The sequence below is a fragment of the Bombina bombina genome, chromosome 10, assembly GCF_027579735.1.
Source record: "Bombina bombina isolate aBomBom1 chromosome 10, aBomBom1.pri, whole genome shotgun sequence".
In the NCBI taxonomy this organism is placed as follows: Eukaryota; Metazoa; Chordata; class Amphibia; order Anura; family Bombinatoridae; genus Bombina; species Bombina bombina.
This window is the reverse complement of record NC_069508.1, coordinates 115296981-115315132: the sequence shown is the minus strand read 5'-3', so window position 1 is coordinate 115315132 and position 18152 is coordinate 115296981. Positions and strand designations below refer to the sequence as shown.

General features: G+C 40.6%; 1 protein-coding gene across 1 annotated transcript in view; it reads right to left on the bottom strand.

Moving 5' to 3' along the window:
* The window catches only part of LOC128640866 (uricase), a 66768-nt gene that overhangs the window by 26987 nt on the left and 21629 nt on the right, over positions 1 to 18152 (bottom strand). The window contains exons 3-5 of the mRNA XM_053693310.1: positions 14746 to 14862; positions 13304 to 13382; positions 1419 to 1605 (exon numbers count right to left, since the gene is read on the bottom strand). Of these exons, the coding sequence (XP_053549285.1) occupies positions 1419 to 1605; positions 13304 to 13382; positions 14746 to 14862 (383 nt within the window). The remainder of the gene's footprint in view (positions 1 to 1418; positions 1606 to 13303; positions 13383 to 14745; positions 14863 to 18152) is intronic.

Sequence of the window (18152 nt, the reverse complement as noted above, 5' to 3'; positions counted from 1 at the left end):
AATACCAGCATTGTCTTAAGTGAGCAGTGAGAAAAAAAGGCTCGTTAGCACCGCACACCATTACCGACAAAAACTTGTAATCTAGCTGATAGTTTGCTTGACAGTAATTTAAAAATAACATGCTCTAACGTATTAGTGCATGTACTATTTGCATTGGAGCATCCCTTTAACTATACACTCCCGTTGGTAAATAAGTGTTAAAAGTATATATTGTGCGCTGCCTTTTAATTACCCAGAAGAGACTGCTATGAAATGTTTTTGATTGGTTCTGAATGTAGATCTAAATAAAAGCAGCCTTGCAGCTGAAAGTAGAAGATCTAATAGTAGAAGATCTAATAGTAGAAGATCTAATAGGCTCATCTATTGATCATACAGGATCCATTTATGAAGCCGTGGATGCAGCTTTGGGGCTCTTGTGGTGCTTAAGTGAGCGTGCAGCCAATCGTTAAGAAGCAATGGTCTTAAGACTGCTGTTTCTTAAAGAGACATAATACTCATATGCTAAATCACTTGAAAGGGATGCAGCATAAATGTAAAAAGCTGACATGAAAATATCACCTAAGCATTTCTATATTAAAAAAGGAAGATATTTTACTTCAAAGATAACTCAGCTCACCAGAGTAAGTGCTGTGTAAACAGTTATACTTCAGCTGCAAGTTGAAACCCCCCCAAAAAACAGCAGACAATCAGCATCAGCAGTGCTGAGGTAATGCTTTGCCTTTGCTGTGATCTCATGAGATTTCATAGAACTTACTTAAACTGAATAGGAACAATAACATGACTGTGCCAGCACATGACAGATGCACACTCCCTAGCAAGTCCTGGGACAAGCATACTGATTTGCTGCTTAACAGTGGAGTGTGAATACTTAGGAAATTTGAGGTAAAATGTGTTCCTTTTTTACATAGAGATATTCATGTGATATTTTCTAGTCAGCTTTTTACAGCTTTGCTGCATCTACTTGTGTTATCTGTTATCTAATTTGCTTTATTCTTTTGATATCCTTTGTTGAAAAGCATAACTAGGTAAGCTCAAGAGCAGCAATCTACTTCTGGGACCTAGCTGCTGATTGGTTGCTGCACATATATTACTCGTATTGCTGGCTCATCCAATGTGTTGAGTTAGCTGCTCCCAGTAGTGCATTGCTGCTCCTTCAACAAAGGATATCAAAAGAATGAAGCAAATTTGATAACAGGCATAAACTGTTTAAATTGTATGCTCTATTTAATTGTTAAATAAAAAATGTGGGTTTCATGTCCCTTAAGATCTTTTTATTACTATAATCTCAGTTGCATTTGATGATGTTTTGTTTAAGCCATTTCATTTAGGACAAATTTAAAGAAAAATCAGCCTTGCCCCTCTGCCCCAAATACCAGCCGGACACTGAGTGAGACACAAAAGACTGCAGTTAGACTTACCATATGTTATCAAAGTCAACTACTTTAGAGGTACTGTATTTCCATTTGCAGTTCACAACAGTTGAAAAGCATCGATCTTTCACTTCAGGGAGGGTTGTATACCGATCTTTCAAAAAACCCTCAAATCCAGACTGTGTGGTTTTTAGGATTCTTAACTCTTTGATTCCAGAGTAAATAACAGGGCGACCTGTGAAATAAAAAAATATACATGAGTCTTCTCAAAAAAACACTAAGGGCTAGATTACAAGTGGTTCTCTAATTTGCCCGTTTGTGGGTGCACGATAAATAACCAGCCATTACAAGTGGTTCTCTAATTTGCCTGTTTGTGGGTGCACGATAAATAACCAGCCATTACAAGTGGTTCTCTAATTTGCCTGTTTGTGGGTGCACGATAAATAACCAGCCATTACAAGTGGTTCTCTAATTTGCCCGTTTGTGGGTGCACAATAAATAACCAGCCATTACAAGTGGTTCTCTAATTTGCCTGTTTGTGGGTGCACGATAAATAACCAGCCATTACAAGTGGTTCTCTAATTTGCCTGTTTGTGGGTGCACGATAAATAACCAGCCATTACAAGTGGTTCTCTAATTTGCCCGTTTGTGGGTGCACGATAAATAACCAGCCATTACAAGTGGTTCTCTAATTTGCCTGTTTGTGGGTGCACGATAAATAACCAGCCATTACAAGTGGTTCTCTAATTTGCCTGTTTGTGGGTGCACGATAAATAACCAGCCATTACAAGTGGTTCTCTAATTTGCCCGTTTGTGGGTGCACGATAAATAACCAGCCATTACAAGTGGTTCTCTAATTTGCCCGTTTGTGGGTGCACGATAAATAACCAGCCATTACAAGTGGTTCTCTAATTTGCCTGTTTGTGGGTGCACGATAAATAACCAGCCATTACAAGTGGTTCTCTAATTTGCCTGTTTGTGGGTGCACGATAAATAACCAGCCATTACAAGTGGTTCTCTAATTTGCCCGTTTGTGGGTGCACAATAAATAACCAGCCATTACAAGTGGTTCTCTAATTTGCCTGTTTGTGGGTGCACGATAAATAACCAGCCATTACAAGTGGTTCTCTAATTTGCCTGTTTGTGGGTGCACGATAAATAACTAGCCATTACAAGTGGTTCTCTAATTTGCCCGTTTGTGGGTGCACAATAAATAACCAGCCATTACAAGTGGTTCTCTAATTTGCCTGTTTGTGGGTGCACAATAAATAACCAGCCATTACAAGTGGTTCTCTAATTTGCCCGTTTGTGGGTGCACAATAAATAACCAGCCATTACAAGTGGTTCTCTAATTTGCCCGTTTGTGGGTGCACAATAAATAACCAGCCATTACAAGTGGTTCTCTAATTTGCCTGTTTGTGGGTGCACGATAAATAACTAGCCATTACAAGTGGTTCTCTAATTTGCCCGTTTGTGGGTGCACAATAAATAACCAGCCATTACAAGTGGTTCTCTAATTTGCCTGTTTGTGGGTGCACGATAAATAACTAGCCATTACAAGTGGCTGGTTATTGCTACCGTCAGTTTGCGGTAGCAATTTGCGCTCACAAAATTAACCAGAAGTCAAACCTCTGGTTAATTTTTTAAAGGAATGAAAGAGAAAGAGGGCCCCCCAATAGTGAAGTACGTCGTCACGGTCACAAAACACAGAGAAAGAGTTGACTACTCACAAACTGTCATGCACTCAATAGTGTAAAGAAAGGAAGTGGAAACTTCAGAGCCATCCAGCTGACTCACACTCCGGTATCCACGGTAAGTAGAAGACAGCGAAATGAACGACAGACTAGGAGCTGTATACTAAGGAAGGTAAAACACTGGGGTCTCTAATAGTATCATACACCAACCGTACAATCAATTGCTGATGGCAGAGAGAGGACTCCACCCCAGAAAAAAGTCGCTCAAGAGCGTATGTTAAAGGGACAGTCTACACCTTAGTCATCTTAAAGTTTTACCTTAGATTAAAGGGACATGAAGCCCAAAAATTTTCTTTCATGATTCAGATAGAGAATACAATTTTAAACAACTTTATAATTTACTTCTATTATCTAATTTGTTTCATTCTCTTGGAATGCTTTGTTGAAGGAGCAGCAATGCACTACTGGTTTCTAACTGAACACATGGGTGAGCCAATCACAATCGATATATATATGCAGCCACCAATGAGCAGCTAGAACCTAGGGTCTCTGCTGCTTCTGAGCTTGCTATATAAACCATTCAGCAAATGATAACAAGAGAAGGAAGCAAATTAAATAATAGAAGTAAATTGGTAAGTTGTTTAAAATTGTATTCCCTATCTGAAGCATGAAAGAAAATGTTTGGGTTTCATGTCCCTTTAAGCTACAAATATCCTCCTGCATCTTTTCTATATCATGCAGCAGGAACAGTAAAAAAGTTATTTTAAAATGAATATTGTTTCTGGTCAGTTTGAAATGGCTGCCAAGCTCCGCTCACTGATGACATTACAATCTGGGCTGCATCTAGACACTCTGCTGAATAGCATTGACAGTCTGTTGAATCCAACTAGTGAGCCTTTTGTGATTGTATACCATATGCAGCCCAGATCATGATGTCATCAGGGGGATGAGCTTGGCAGCCATTTCAAAGTGACCAGAAACAATATTCATTTTAAAATAACTTTTTTACTGTTCCTGCTGAATGATATAAAAGTGGTGCTGGAGGCTATTTGCAGCTTAATCTATGGTAAGACTTTAAGATGACCAAGGTGTAGACTGTCCTTTTAAAACAACAGATTTAATAAAATAATGACTATCTCCTGAGTAAACAGTTTTTATACTGAGAAACGCGTTGTAAATTTTATTAAACCTGTTGTTTTAACATACACTCTTGAACGACTTTTTTCTGGGGGTGGAAGTTTAGTCCTCTCTCTGGCATCAGCTATTGATTGTTCAGTTGGTGTATTATACTATCAGAGACCCCAGTGTACAGCTCCTAGTCTGTTGTCCATTGCGCTGTCTTCTACTTACCGTGGATACCAGAGTGTGAGTCAGCTGGATGGCTCTGATGGTTCAGCCTGCTTTTTTTGCACTATCGAGTGCATGACTGCTTATGGGTAGTCTGTTTACTCTTTCTGTGTGTTTTGTGACCGTGAAGACATACTTCACCATTGGGGCACCCTCTTTCTCTTGTAAGATGTATCGAGTCCACGGATTCATCCATACTTGTGGGATATTCTCCTTCCCAACAGGAAGTGGCAGAGAGAGCACCCACAGCAGAGCTGTCTATATAGCTCCTCCCTTAGCTCCACCCCCCTGTCATTCTCTCTGCCTACTTAACTGCTAGGAAGGGCAAAGTGAATGTGGTGACAAAAATGTTAGTTTTTATTTTTTCAAGCAAAAGTTTGTTATTTTAAATGGTACCGGTGTGTACTATTTACTCTCTGGCAGAAAAGGGATGAAGATTTCTGCAAGGAGGATGATAATCTTTTTGTAACTAAGATCCACTGCTGTTCTCACAAGGGCTGAAGAGTACAGGAAAACTTCAGTTGGGGGAACAGTTTGCAGGCTAAACTGCAGTAAGGTATGAAGACAAAGAAATGAAAAGGATTCCGGCAATTCTTGAAACTTGAACACAAACGGCTTTATTGGCAAGTAAAATCAAAGGCAAAAGCAATGCATAGCAGCCCCAGCAATTCCGTCATTAAGGTATGTTCAGCCTATTTTTTTCTAGACAGACTGTTATTTCTAGAAAAGGCTGGCAATATCCCCATGAGGGAAAGGTAAGCTGTATTCAGTAAAAGAGGAATCCAAGCTTGCATAAAGGGCTCATAGTTACTGGTGACACTAATAGGAAAAAACGTTTTGGTTTAATTACAAATATAACATTTTTTGAGGGACTTTAAGGGGTCTTTGTGGCTTGTTTAAGGGTTATTAACCCACATGGCTAGTTTAAGAAACACTCTGTGGTGTTTTTTAGGCCCCATAACATCGAGTGAGGTGGGAGGGGCCTACTTTCAGTTGCACAGTTTATTTACCTCAGAAGCATCCAGCTACTTCTCTAGAGATTCCTGCTGTATTTGAGGGCTGTAAAGAGTTTTTCCCCCCCACAAATCGTTCATAAAGGGCAGGTAGGCGCCACAGCAGAGCTGTGGCAAGGTGCTGAACGTTATTTTACCGGTTTTGACGTTTTTTTTAATCCGGTTTTTACATTAAGGGGTTAATTGTTTATTTGCATAGTGGTGCAAAGTTACTAAGGCTTTATGATGCTACTGTAAACATTTCATTTTGTTTACTGCTTTTTTACACTGTTTTGCAGAGTTTGTGCAGCTTTTTTTTTTTTTTTTCCTCTTAAAGGCACAGTACCGTTTTTGTCTAAGTGTTATTTACTTTGATTAAAGTGTTTTCCAAGCTTGCTTGTTACATTACTAGCCTCTTTAACATGTCTGACACCAAGGAAAATCCTTGTTCTATGTGTTTAGAAGCCATTGTGGAACCCCCTCTTAGAATGTGTCCCACTTGCACTGATATGTCTATAAATTATAAAGAGCATATTTTAGCACTTAAAAATATTGCAATAGATGATTCTCAGTTAGAAGGAAATGAGGGTTTAGCATCTAGCTCTCCCCAAGTGTCACAACCATTAATGCCCCTTACAAGTGACGCCAAGTACCTCTAGTGCGTCTAATTCATTTACTTTACAAGACATGGCCACAGTTATGAATAAAACCCTCACAGAGGTTTTCTCTAAACTGCCTGGTTTACAAGGAAAGCGTGACAGCTCTGGGTTAAGAACAAATGCTGAGCCGTCTGACGCTTTAGTAGCCGTATCCGATATACCCTCACAATGTTCTGAAGTAGGGGTAAGGGATTTGTTATCTGAGGGAGAGATTTCTGATTCAGGAAAGACGCTCCCTCAGACAGATTCTGATCTGACGGCCTTTAAATTTAAGCTTGAACACCTCCGCTTATTGCTCAAGGAGGTATTAGCTACTCTAGACGATTGTGACCCTATAGTGGTCCCAGAGAAATTGTGTAAAATGGACAGATACTTAGAGGTTCCTGTTTACACTGATGTTTTTCCAGTCCCTAAGAGGATTGTGACTATTGTTACTAAGGAGTGGGATAGACCAGGTATTCCGTTCGCTCCCCCTCCTGTTTTTAAGAAAATGTTTCCCATATCTGACACCATACAGGACTCGTGGCAGACTGTTCCTAAGGTGGAGGGAGCTATTTCTACTCTTGCTAAGCGTACAACTATACCTATCGAAGACAGTTGTGCTTTCAAAGATCCTATGGATAAAAAATTAGAGGGTCTCCTAAAGAAAATGTTTGTTCATCAAGGTTTTCTTCTCCACCTATTGCATGCATTGTTCCTGTAACTACTGCAGCTGCTTTCTGGTTTGAGGCTCTAGAAGAGGCTCTCCAGGTGGAGACTCCATTAGAGGATATTATGGATAGAATTAAGGCCCTTAAGCTGGCAAATTCTTTCATTACAGATGCCGCTTTCCAAATGGCTAAATTAGCGGCAAAGAATTCAGGTTTTGCCATTTTAGCATGCAGGGCGTTATGGCTTAAGTCCTGGTCTGCTGATGTGTCATCAAAATCTAAATTGTTGAACATCCCTTTCAAAGGAAAGACCCTATTCGGGCCTGCACTGAAAGAAATTATTTCAGACATCACTGGAGGGAAAGGCCATGCCCTCCCTCAGGATAAAACAAATAAGATGAGGACCAAACAAAATAATTTTTGTTCCTTTCGGAACTTCAAGGGTGGTCCCGCTTCAGCTTCCCCTGCAGCAAAGCAAGAGGGGAATTCTGTCCAATCCAAGTCAGTCTGGAGACTTAACCAGGCTTGGAACAAAGGTAAACAGACCAAGAAGCCTGCTGCTGCCTCTAAGACAGCATGAAGGGGTAGCCCCCGATCCGGGACCGGATCTAGTAGGGGGCAGACTCTCTCTCTTTGCTCAGGCTTGGGCAAGAGATGTTCACGATTCCTGGGCTTTAGAAATTGTGTCCCAAGGATATCTTCTGGACTTCAAAGACTCCCCCCCAAGGGGGAGATTTCACATTTCTCAATTGTCTGCAAACCAGACAAAGAGAGAGGCGTTCTTACGCTGTGTAGAAGACCTACATACCATGAGAGTGATCCGCCCAGTTCCAAGAGTGGAACAAGGGCTAGGTTTTTACTCCAACCTGTTTGTGGTTCCCAAAAAAGAGGGAACTTTCAGACCAATCTTGGATCTCAAAATTCTAAACAAATTCCTTAGAGTACCATCTTTCAAGATGGAGACTATTCTTCCTCTGATCCAGGAGGGTCAATATATGACTACCGTGGACTTAAAGGATGCATATCTACACATCCCTATTCACAGAGATCATCATCAATTCCTCAGATTCGCCTTTCTGGACAGGCATTACCAGTTTGTGGCCCTTCCCTTCGGGTTGGCCACGGCTCCCAGAATTTTCACAAAGGTGCTAGGGTCCCTTTTGGCGGTTCTAAGACCGCGGGGTATAGCAGTGGCGCCTTATCTAGACAACATCTTAATTCAGGCGTCGACTTTCCAGCTAGCCAAGTCTCACATGGACATCGTGTTGGCTTTTCTGAGATCTCACGGGTTGAAGGTGAACATAAAAAAGAGTTCTCTCATCCCTCTCACAAGAGTTTCCTTCCTAGGGACTCTGATAGACTCGGTAGAAATGAAAATATTTCTGATGAAGGTCAGAAAATCAAAACTTTTAATCACTTGCCGAGCTCTTCATTCCATTCCTCGGCCATCAGTGGCTCAGTGTATGGAGGTAATCGGACTCATGGTAGCGGCAATGGACATAGTTCCTTATGCCCGCCTACACCTCAGACCACTGCAACTATGCATGCTCAAACAGTGGAATGGGGATTATGCAGATTTATCTCCTCAACTGCATCTGGACCAAGAGACCAGAGATTCTCTTCTCTGGTGGTTGTCTCGGGACCACCTGTCTCAGGGAATGTGTTTCCGCAGGCCAGAGTGGCTCATAGTAACGACAGATGCCACCCTGCTAGGCTGGGGTGCAGTCTGGAATTCCCTGAAAGCACAGGGCTTATGGTCTCGGGAGGAAGCTCTCCTCCCGATAAACATTCTAGAACTGAGAGCGATATTCAATGCGCTTCAGGCGTGGCCTCAGCTAGCTGCGGCCAAATTCATCAGATTTCAGTCGGACAACATCACGACTGTAGCTTATATCAATCATCAAGGAGGAACACGGAGTTCTCTAGCGATGATGGAGGTAACCAAAATAATCCGATGGGGGGAGGATCACTCTTGCCATCTCTCAGCAATTCATATCCCAGGGGTAGAGAACTGGGAGGCGGATTACCTAAGTCGTCAGACTTTTCATCCGGGGGAGTGGGAGCTCCATCCGGAGGTATTTGCCCAGCTGACTCAGCTATGGGGCACACCAGAATTGGATCTGATGGCGTCCCGACAGAACGCCAAACTTCCTTGTTACGGGTCCAGGTCCCGGGATCCCCAGGCGGTACTGATAGATGCTCTAGCAGTGCCCTGGTCCTTCAATCTGGCTTATGTATTTCCACCATTTCCTCTCCTCCCACATCTGGTTGCCAGAATCAAGCAGGAGAGAGCTTCAGGGATTCTGATAGCGCCTGCGTGGCCACGCAGGACTTGGTATGCAGACCTGGTGGACATGTCATCTGTTCCACCGTGGACTCTGCCAATGAGGCAGGACCTTCTAATCCAAGGTCCGTTCAAGCATCCAAATCTAATTTCTCTGCGTCTGACTGCTTGGAGATTGAACGACTGATTCTATCAAAGTGTGGTTTCTCTGAGTCGGTCATTGATACCCTGATTCAGGCTAGAAAGCCTGTTACCAGGAAAATCTATCATAAGATTTGGCGCAAATATCTTTGTTGGTGTGAATCCAAGGGTTACTCATGGAGTAAGATTAGGATTCCTAGAATTTTGTCCTTTCTCCAAGAAGGATTGGAGAAGGGATTATCAGCTAGTTCCTTAAAGGGACAAATATCTGCTTTGTGTATTCTTTTACACAAACGTCTGGCAGATGTTCCAAACGTTCAAGCATTTAGTCAGGCCTTGGTCAGGATCAATCCTGTATTTAAACCTGTTGCTCCACCATGGAGCCTAAACCTGGTTCTTAAAGTACTTCAAGGGGTTCCGTTTGAACCTATGCATTCCATAGATATTAAGCTTCTATCTTGGAAACTTTTGTTTTAGTAGCTATCTCTTCGGCTCGAAGAGTTTCTGAGTTATCTTCTTTACAGTGTGACTCACCTTATCTTGTTTTCCATGCAGATAAGGTGGTTTTACGTACCAAACCTGGATTCCTTCCTAAGGTTGTTTCTAATAGGAATATCAATCAGGAAATTGTTGTTCCTTCACTGTGTCCTAATCCTTCTTCAAAGAAGGAACATCTGTTGCACAATCTTGATGTGGTTCGTGCTTTAAAGTTCTACTTACAAGCAACCAAAGATTTCCGTCAAACATCTTCATTGTTTGTTGTCTATTCTGGTAAGCGGAGAGGTCAAAAGGCTACGGCTACCTCTCTTTCTTTTTGGCTGAAAAGCATCATCAGTATGGCTTATGAGACTGCTGGCCAGCAGCCTCCTGAAAGAATTACTGCTCATTCTACTAGAGCAGTGGCTTCCACATGGGCTTTTAAAAATGAGGCTTCTGTTGAACAGATTTGTAAGGCGGCGACTTGGTCTTCGCTTCATACTTTTTCCAAATTTTACAAATTCGATACTTTTGCTTCTTCGGAGGCTATTTTTGGGAGAAAGGTTCTACAAGCAGTGGTGCCTTCCGTTTAAGGTACCTGTCTTGTCCCTCCCTTCATCCGTGTCCTAAAGCTTTGGTATTGGTATCCCACAAGTATGGATGAATCCGTGGACTCGATACATCTTACAAGAGAAAACAGAATTTATGCTTACCTGATAAATTTCTTTCTCTTGTGATGTATCGATTCCACGGCCCGCCCTGTCTATTTAAGACAGGTAGTATATTTTTATTTAAAAAAAACTTCAGTCACCACTTCACCCTATTGTTTCTCCTTTTCCTTCCTAGCCTTCGGTCGAATGACTGGGGGGTGGAGCTAAGGGAGGAGCTATATAGACAGCTCTGCTGTGGGTGCTCTCTCTGCCACTTCCTGTTGGGAAGGAGAATATCCCACAAGTATGGATGAATCCGTGGACTCGATACATCACAAGAGAAAGAAATTTATCAGGTAAGCATAAATTCTGTTTTTTCTTTCATTTTTTTAGATAATCTCTACCATCTCACTGTGGGAGATGCTTTTTGTGAAGAGGAGCAGCCCTTTTTTTACTTGATTCACACATGGGGGCCGATTTCACATGCTGCGAATACAGCAGTTTCTGCGCGAGTTGTTAGGCTCGCCGGAAACATAAGTTAAGAAGCAGCGATCTTAAGGCCGCTGCTTCTTAACTTATCTGAGGCGGTGGACAGCAATCAGCCAATCAGATACAATCAGGATGATTGACACCTCCTGCTAGCGGCTGACATTTCACTAGAAATTCTTGTGCAATGTTAAATGCCGACAGTGTATGCTGTCGGCATTTACCAATGTTGGGCAGGGCCCCATCTTAATAAATCGGCCCCATGGACTTTATGTAATTATGTTTCCGTTTTTTCACTATTGTTGTTTTTACACTGATCATTATCACTTATACACATTTTTATCCCTTCTATTTTGATTTAGGGATCACTATTATACTTTTTAACACAATTATCTTTTTTAGCACTATATAGTATCTATATATTTTGTGTTTCTGTATATTATAGTCACTTTCACTTATAGAGCTCACTAAGATATGAGTTGATACTATATACTGGCACATCCAGTACAGTTGTGGTTTCCACAATTTTTTATTAATTTTCTAAATGTCCCCCAAATTGCCCCCAAAAGAAAGTGTAGCAATCTTTATTAAAAAAACAAAAATATTAGCATCTTTATTTTTTAATAAAGTAACTGCATGAAGCAGTTATAAGGGGCTAAAGTTGGTTGGAGTGGGGTGTTTGAAAAAAACGGCACTGAAAAGTGTCTTTACATTGCGGTCTATGGGGACTGTGTGTTCTCTGTAAATATATATGTATATGCTTATAAACATATATATTTATGTGTTAATATGTGTATATACACATATAAACACATAAATATATATATATATATTCATATACATATATATTTATATTTGCTGCTCATTCCTGCGCGACTTTTCCCCTTCGCTCCGCTAGTTCTCATGTCATGTCTGACAGCATGAGAATGAGGCTCCCATTGGAGCCTATGGAAGGGTGCTCTCGTGCACGGAATGCTTCCGTGCACCTCGCGTTCACATTGCACCTCACTTGTAATACTTATTATTACGTTGAGCACAAATATCGCTTTTGCAGAAACGAAATATTGCACTGAAATTGTAATCTGGCCCATAACAAACTACAAAGATTCATGACAGTTAATTAGGTGACAAAAACAGAAATTTGGAATTAAAAAAATGAAAGTGTTAAAATACTATTGAATATTGATACACTGCTGCTATTAATCCTCTTAGAAGTTTGACCTTTTTCACCACCCTCTGGAAGGGATTGCACATGGTTGTAGTCACACCAGTCGATAGGGTAGCAGGTGTCCAGTATTTAACGGAACAGTCCAGTATTTCAGCAGGCTGTCCAGTAAAATCTGTACACTTCAATGTCCAGTTTTTTTTAAGTCCACTGAGTGGCAGCTAAATGTTAAATGCCTCTTATTCCTCTATGCATTGCAAGTATGTAGGTAAAGGGTAAAAAAAAAAAAAGAATTGCTTTCTTATATGGCACTAATTGGTACTGCTCTGTTTGTGTTACTAGGGTAAAATCGCTGCTCTGTGTATTTTACTGGCAGCCATTATAGGTATTAAAAACACTGCTCTGTGTGCTGCTGGCAGTCAGGGTCATAGAATGGGTCAAACCACTGTAGTGTGTGCAGGCCTGCCCTCTGGTCAGGGCAAGAGGTGCGCCCGCCCAGGACCCCACGCATTGGGGGTGAGGGTATGAGAAGGTGCAATGTATATCCTGTATTAGTTTATGAAGAATTGTTTAAGGTAGATGTAATATATAGGTAAAACTGACTGTTATGACAGGGGTGGGTCATACAGGGGGCAGGGCATACAGGGAGAGAGGGAATAAGAGCAATGGGATGTGGGGCCCTGCAAATTTGTCTTGCTCAGGGCCCCGCAAATGCTAAGGGTGTCCCTACTGGCAACCAACAAGATAAAAAGTGCATGGGGTAAAAGGTAAAGCTTTGGGGGAGGGGCTATTGTGTGACCCACTTACCACTTTTGCCCAATCACAGGTCTACAGGTTGTTCAGTATTTTTTGGAGGGAAACTGGCAACCCTATCAGTCGGTGTGTACATAAATATGGCTACATACAGCCAAGTGTCTCCTTACACCAGTCTGTGAGATCATATAGAGCATGTAATTTTAAATAACTTTCCAATTTACTTCCTGTATCTAATTTGCTTTCTTCTCAAGAGCGTGCATGTGTCTTGCACATGTAGTAGGAGCTGTTGCCTCAGAAAGTGTGCATATAAAAAGATTGTGCACAGTTTGATAATAGAAGAAAGTTGTTTAAAATTGTATACTCTATCTGAATCATGAAATATTAAAATCTGAAATTTAGGGTCCCTTTAAATATCCCAATATATTATAAATCCTTTTTTTCTTTAAGCTTTTTGTTCCATTCTGGTGAATCTGGTTTAGAAACAAACTGCAAAAGCAAAAAGGATATTCTCCCCCCACAAAAAAAAAATCTTGATCTGACCTAAAAATCTATTTTTTCGTGACCATACTCTTATGTTATAAACTGGCACTGCAAATGACTGAATAATTACAATGCACTTTTTTACTCCTTACCTCCATATTTTTGTTCCACTTCACAAAAACGAATTCCTTCAGGAGAATAGATAAATGCGTGTACATGTCCAATTCCATTCTAGGAATCAAAGAAGGAAATATTGTATTCTGTGGCAGAAATCTTCCATAACATCTCATTACTAGGGTAAATCCCTCTAAACAATGGAAAATCCCTCTAAATAATTATAATTTGTAAGTACCCTAAGGAACTTTAGTCATTGCTAAAGTCTTAAACTGACAATTTCTTGTCTCTCCTCTCTGTACAACGAATAATGTGTTGGTTTAAAAATTCTTATATCAAGAGCCTTTTATGGGCTAAGATTAAAAGTGGAGCGGTAATTCCCGTTCAATTGTAAACCCTGCTAGAAGTGAACTTTTTACGTGCGTCGGGCAGCGCACATATTACATACTGAAAGTGAAATATTATCACTCTCTCGAAACTCAGCAAGCACAAAAAGCTAAACTTCAGATATGGCGACCACACAAACGCATTCACCCATCGACTTCAATAGCCGTGAATTAAATAATACAAATATACTCACGCGCTAACCCTCTCCACAATAAACCCCTACTCTAGTAACCCCTGCTACACTACTTAACCCCTAAAATGCCACAACCCTATCACTATTAATCCTCTGCACTAATTAACCTCTTAAAGGGACACTGAACCCAATTTTTTTCTTTCGCTATTCAGATAGATCATGACATTTTAAGCAACTTTCTAATTTACTCCAATTAACAAATTTTCTTCATTCTCTTGGTATCTTTATTTGAAATGCAAGAATGTAAGTTTAGATGCCGGCCCATTTTTGATGAACAACCTGGGTTGTCCTTGCTGATTGGTGGATACATTCATCCACCAATAAAAAGTGCTGTCCAGAGGGCTGAACCAAAAAAAAGCTTTGATGCCTTCTTTTTCAAATAAAGATAGCAAGAGAACGAAGAAAAAATTGATTATAGGTGTAAATCAGAAAGTTGCTTAAAATTGCATGCTCTATCTGTATCACGAAAGAAAAAATTTGGGTTCAGTGTCCCTTTAACCGCCACAACTCCCATCACTATTAACCCCCTAGGCTACTTAAATGCTAAACCTCCATAACCCCCCTAAATAAATGCTACACTACTTAACCCCTAAACCGCCACAACCCCCATTGCTTTATCCAATACTTGTTTTACTCTTTAGCCACATAAAATAATGTTTACATTCGTTATTTAAACAGAAAACTCTTAATTTAGTCAATAGAAATAAATGGGTTTTTTAGAATTAAAATAAAAACTGTTTAAACAACAAATTCTAGCTAATATTTACCAATGTTTAACATGATTGATACATTTCATTAGTTACTTTAGTAAAAATCGAATACACATTACACAAAAGTGTTGATTATTTCTATATTAACTTCGAATAAAATTTCTTTTTAAACAAAAGATATTTTATGTACCTTTTCCATACGTTTCCACGGAGCCTCCTGAATGTAAATTTTTGCTTCAGTGACATGATCAAATGATGTAAGAAAATGATTTGCAACGTCCAGAGCAAATTCTTCTATGGTTTTAATCTGTTAAATAAAACAGTTGAATCAGGAGATATATATAAAAGTTAGTAAAGATTTACTTTTCCTCTTGATCCTTGTTCATTTTTAAATTTAAAAGGACATTAAAGGTATTTTTTGAATAGAAACATTTTTGTCATATACATATATTAGCAAACATGCTTCTAATAAAAGCAATAGCTTTTTTTAGCTTTTTTTGGCCAATACATGTTTATTGCAAATATATTTATATTCAAAGATGTCATTCATCTATCTGAATTTAGTTTTGGACCGGAATGTCCCTTTAAGACTTGGCTGACATGTTATTCTATATAGCAGCTCAACAAAAATATCTTGTAATTTCAAGGTGTTTACTGTCAGTTATATTGACAATTATATTGATTTATTTGAGAATAAACTAACAATGTTTACATTTCAAATACTTGTTTGATTCATTTTTCTCAAATATATTTTTAGCATCCCATTTAAAGAGCAACCTTTATTTTTTCATGAAAGAAGTGAAATAAAATGTTAGTTATTTAAAGGGATACTAAACCCAAATGTTTTATTTTATGATTCAGACAGAGCATGCAACTTTAAGCAACTTTCTAATTTACTCCTATTATAAATTTTTCTTCATTCTTTTGCTATCTTCATTTGAAAAGCTGAAATGTAAAGCTTACGAGCCGGCCCATTTTAGGTTCAGCACCCTGGATAGCGCTTGCTGATTAGATGGCTACATTAAGCCACCAATCAGCAAGTGCTACCCAGGTGCTAAACAAAAAATGGGCTCCTAGGTAGTGATGTCGCGAATTGTTCGCCGGTGAATAGTTCCCGGCGAACATAGCATGTTCGCGTTCGCCGCGGCGGGCGAACATATGCGATGTTCGATCCGCCCCCTATTCGTCATCATTGAGTAATACTTTGACCCTGTACCTCACAGTCAGCAGGCACATTCCAGCCAATCAGCAGCAGACCCTCCCTCCCAGACCCTCCTACCTCCTGGACAGCATCTATTTTAGATTCATTCGGAAGCTGCATTGTTAGTGAGAGGAGGGACAGTGTAGCTGCTGCTGATTTAGTAGGGAAATCTATAGCTAGGCTAGTGTATTCAGTGTCCACTACAGTCCTGAAGGACTCATCTGATCTCTGCTGTAAGGACAGCACCCCAAAAAGCCCTTTTTAGGGCTGCTTTTTTTTTGTGTGTAATCTAATTGCAGTTGCCTGCCTGCCAGCGTGTGTGTCAGGCTCACAGCGTATACTGTGCCCACTTGCCCAGTGCCACCACTCATATCTGGTGTAACAGTAGTGTACATTTAAAAAAAACAACATTTTTTTGACTGTGTTAAATAATAGCAGTCAGTTTCCTTCACACGTGTGCGTTTAAGTGCCTGCCTGCCAGGGCACAGTGTCACCCCAGTGCAACTCATATCTGGTGTAACAGTAGTGTAGATTTAAAAAAGACAACACTTTTTTGACTGTGTTAAATAATAGCAGTCAGTTTCCTTCACACGTGTGCGTTTAAGTGCCTGCCTGCCAGGGCACAGTGTCACCCCAGTGCAACTCATATCTGGTGTAACAGTAGTGTAGATTTAAAAAAAAAAAAACACTTTTTTGACTGTGTTAAATAATAGCAGTCAGTTTCCTTCACACGTGTGCGTTTAAATGCCTGTCTGCCAGGGCACAGTGTCACCCCAGTGCAACTCATATGTGGTGTAACAGTAGTGTAGATTTAAAAAAAAAAACACTTTTTTGACTGTGTTAAATAATAGCAGTGAGTTTCCTTCACACGTGTGCGTTTAAGTGCCTGCCTGCCTGCCTGCCAGGGCACAGTGTCACCCCAGTGCAACTCATATGTGGTGTAACAGTAGTGTAGATTTAAAAAAAAAAAAAAACATTTTTTTGACTGTGTTAAATAATAGCAGTCAGTTTCCTTCACACGTGTGCGTTTAAGTGCCTGCCTGCCAGGGCACAGTGTCACCCCAGTGCAACTCATATCTGGTGTAACAGTAGTGTAGATTTAAAAAAAAAAAACACTTTTTTGACTGTGTTAAATAATAGCAGTCAGTTTCCTTCACACGTGTGCGTTTCAGGGCCTGCCTGCAAATTTCACTTTTTTATCTGATGAAACAACCCCTGTAGGTTGAGAAACGCGTCATAAAATATTAAAAGACATTTTTATTTGAAGTTGTCTGTGTTGTGGTTCATACATACCATCTGAACAACACACATAAGATTACTCCTTTGCAGCACCTGAAGTCCATACAAGTCCAGACAACAGGAGAGAAACACCAAGTTGCAACTAGGACAAGTGCCTTTGGAGCCTGGCTCCTACAGTGTACTAGCCACTGTTAAGTGCTAGCCTGCTCTTTTGCACTGGTTACAGTACAGTGCCACACCAACCGGTTTAGCATAAAATCTTCTTTTATCTGTACCTGCATTCCAGACAATATCACGCTATTGTGGCGCCCTCTCTCTATTCTTCTTCAACAGTTGTTCCACACTCTCTGGGATCAAGAGGAGCAGCCTGATTCATTATTCCCTTCAAGAGGACATCTTTATTCCCTATTTACCACCAGCATATGGACAGTAAACAGGACTAATACGGTAGACTTGATCTACTATATCAATAGTACAATAATTTGGTTTTAAATTGTATAATGTTTTCTTTTTAAACACCAGCGCTCTTTTATATCCCTTTACTGGGATATTTTTACTTGTTTCAATTTTCCATGGGAGTTTTGCCATGGATCCCCCTCCGGCATGCCACAGTCCAGGTGTTAGTACCCTTGAAACAACTTTTCCATCACTATTGTGGCCAAAAAGAGTCCCTGTGGGTTTTAAAATTTGCCTGCCTATTGAAGTCTATGGCGGTTCGCCCGGTTCGCCCGTTCGCGAACAGTTGTGGAAGTTCGCGTCCGCCGTTTGCAAACGCAAAATTTTAGGTTCGCGACATCACTACTCCTAAGCTTTACATTTCTGCTTTTCAAATAAAGATCGCAAGAGAACGGAGGCGGAGCCTGGCCGTGCCGGAACATGGCCGCACTGAGATAGAGCTCCGGTCTGGATAACTCATTTCCCTCATATTGTTACCGGCCACCGATGCTGCAGACGGCCACAACCCACATCTAAAGACACCCTGCGTTCGTGGAACCCTGAGGGGAGCTATGCCGTGACCGCAGGTCTGTAATCAGCGCTTTGTAAAGCTACGCTCATGCACTCACAGGGACCGGCGCCATCTTGCCAAACATTACCAACAGCCCTCCCGGTCTCTGTGTGGGTGTCTGGGGCGGCAGAGGTGGAAACATATTTAGCTC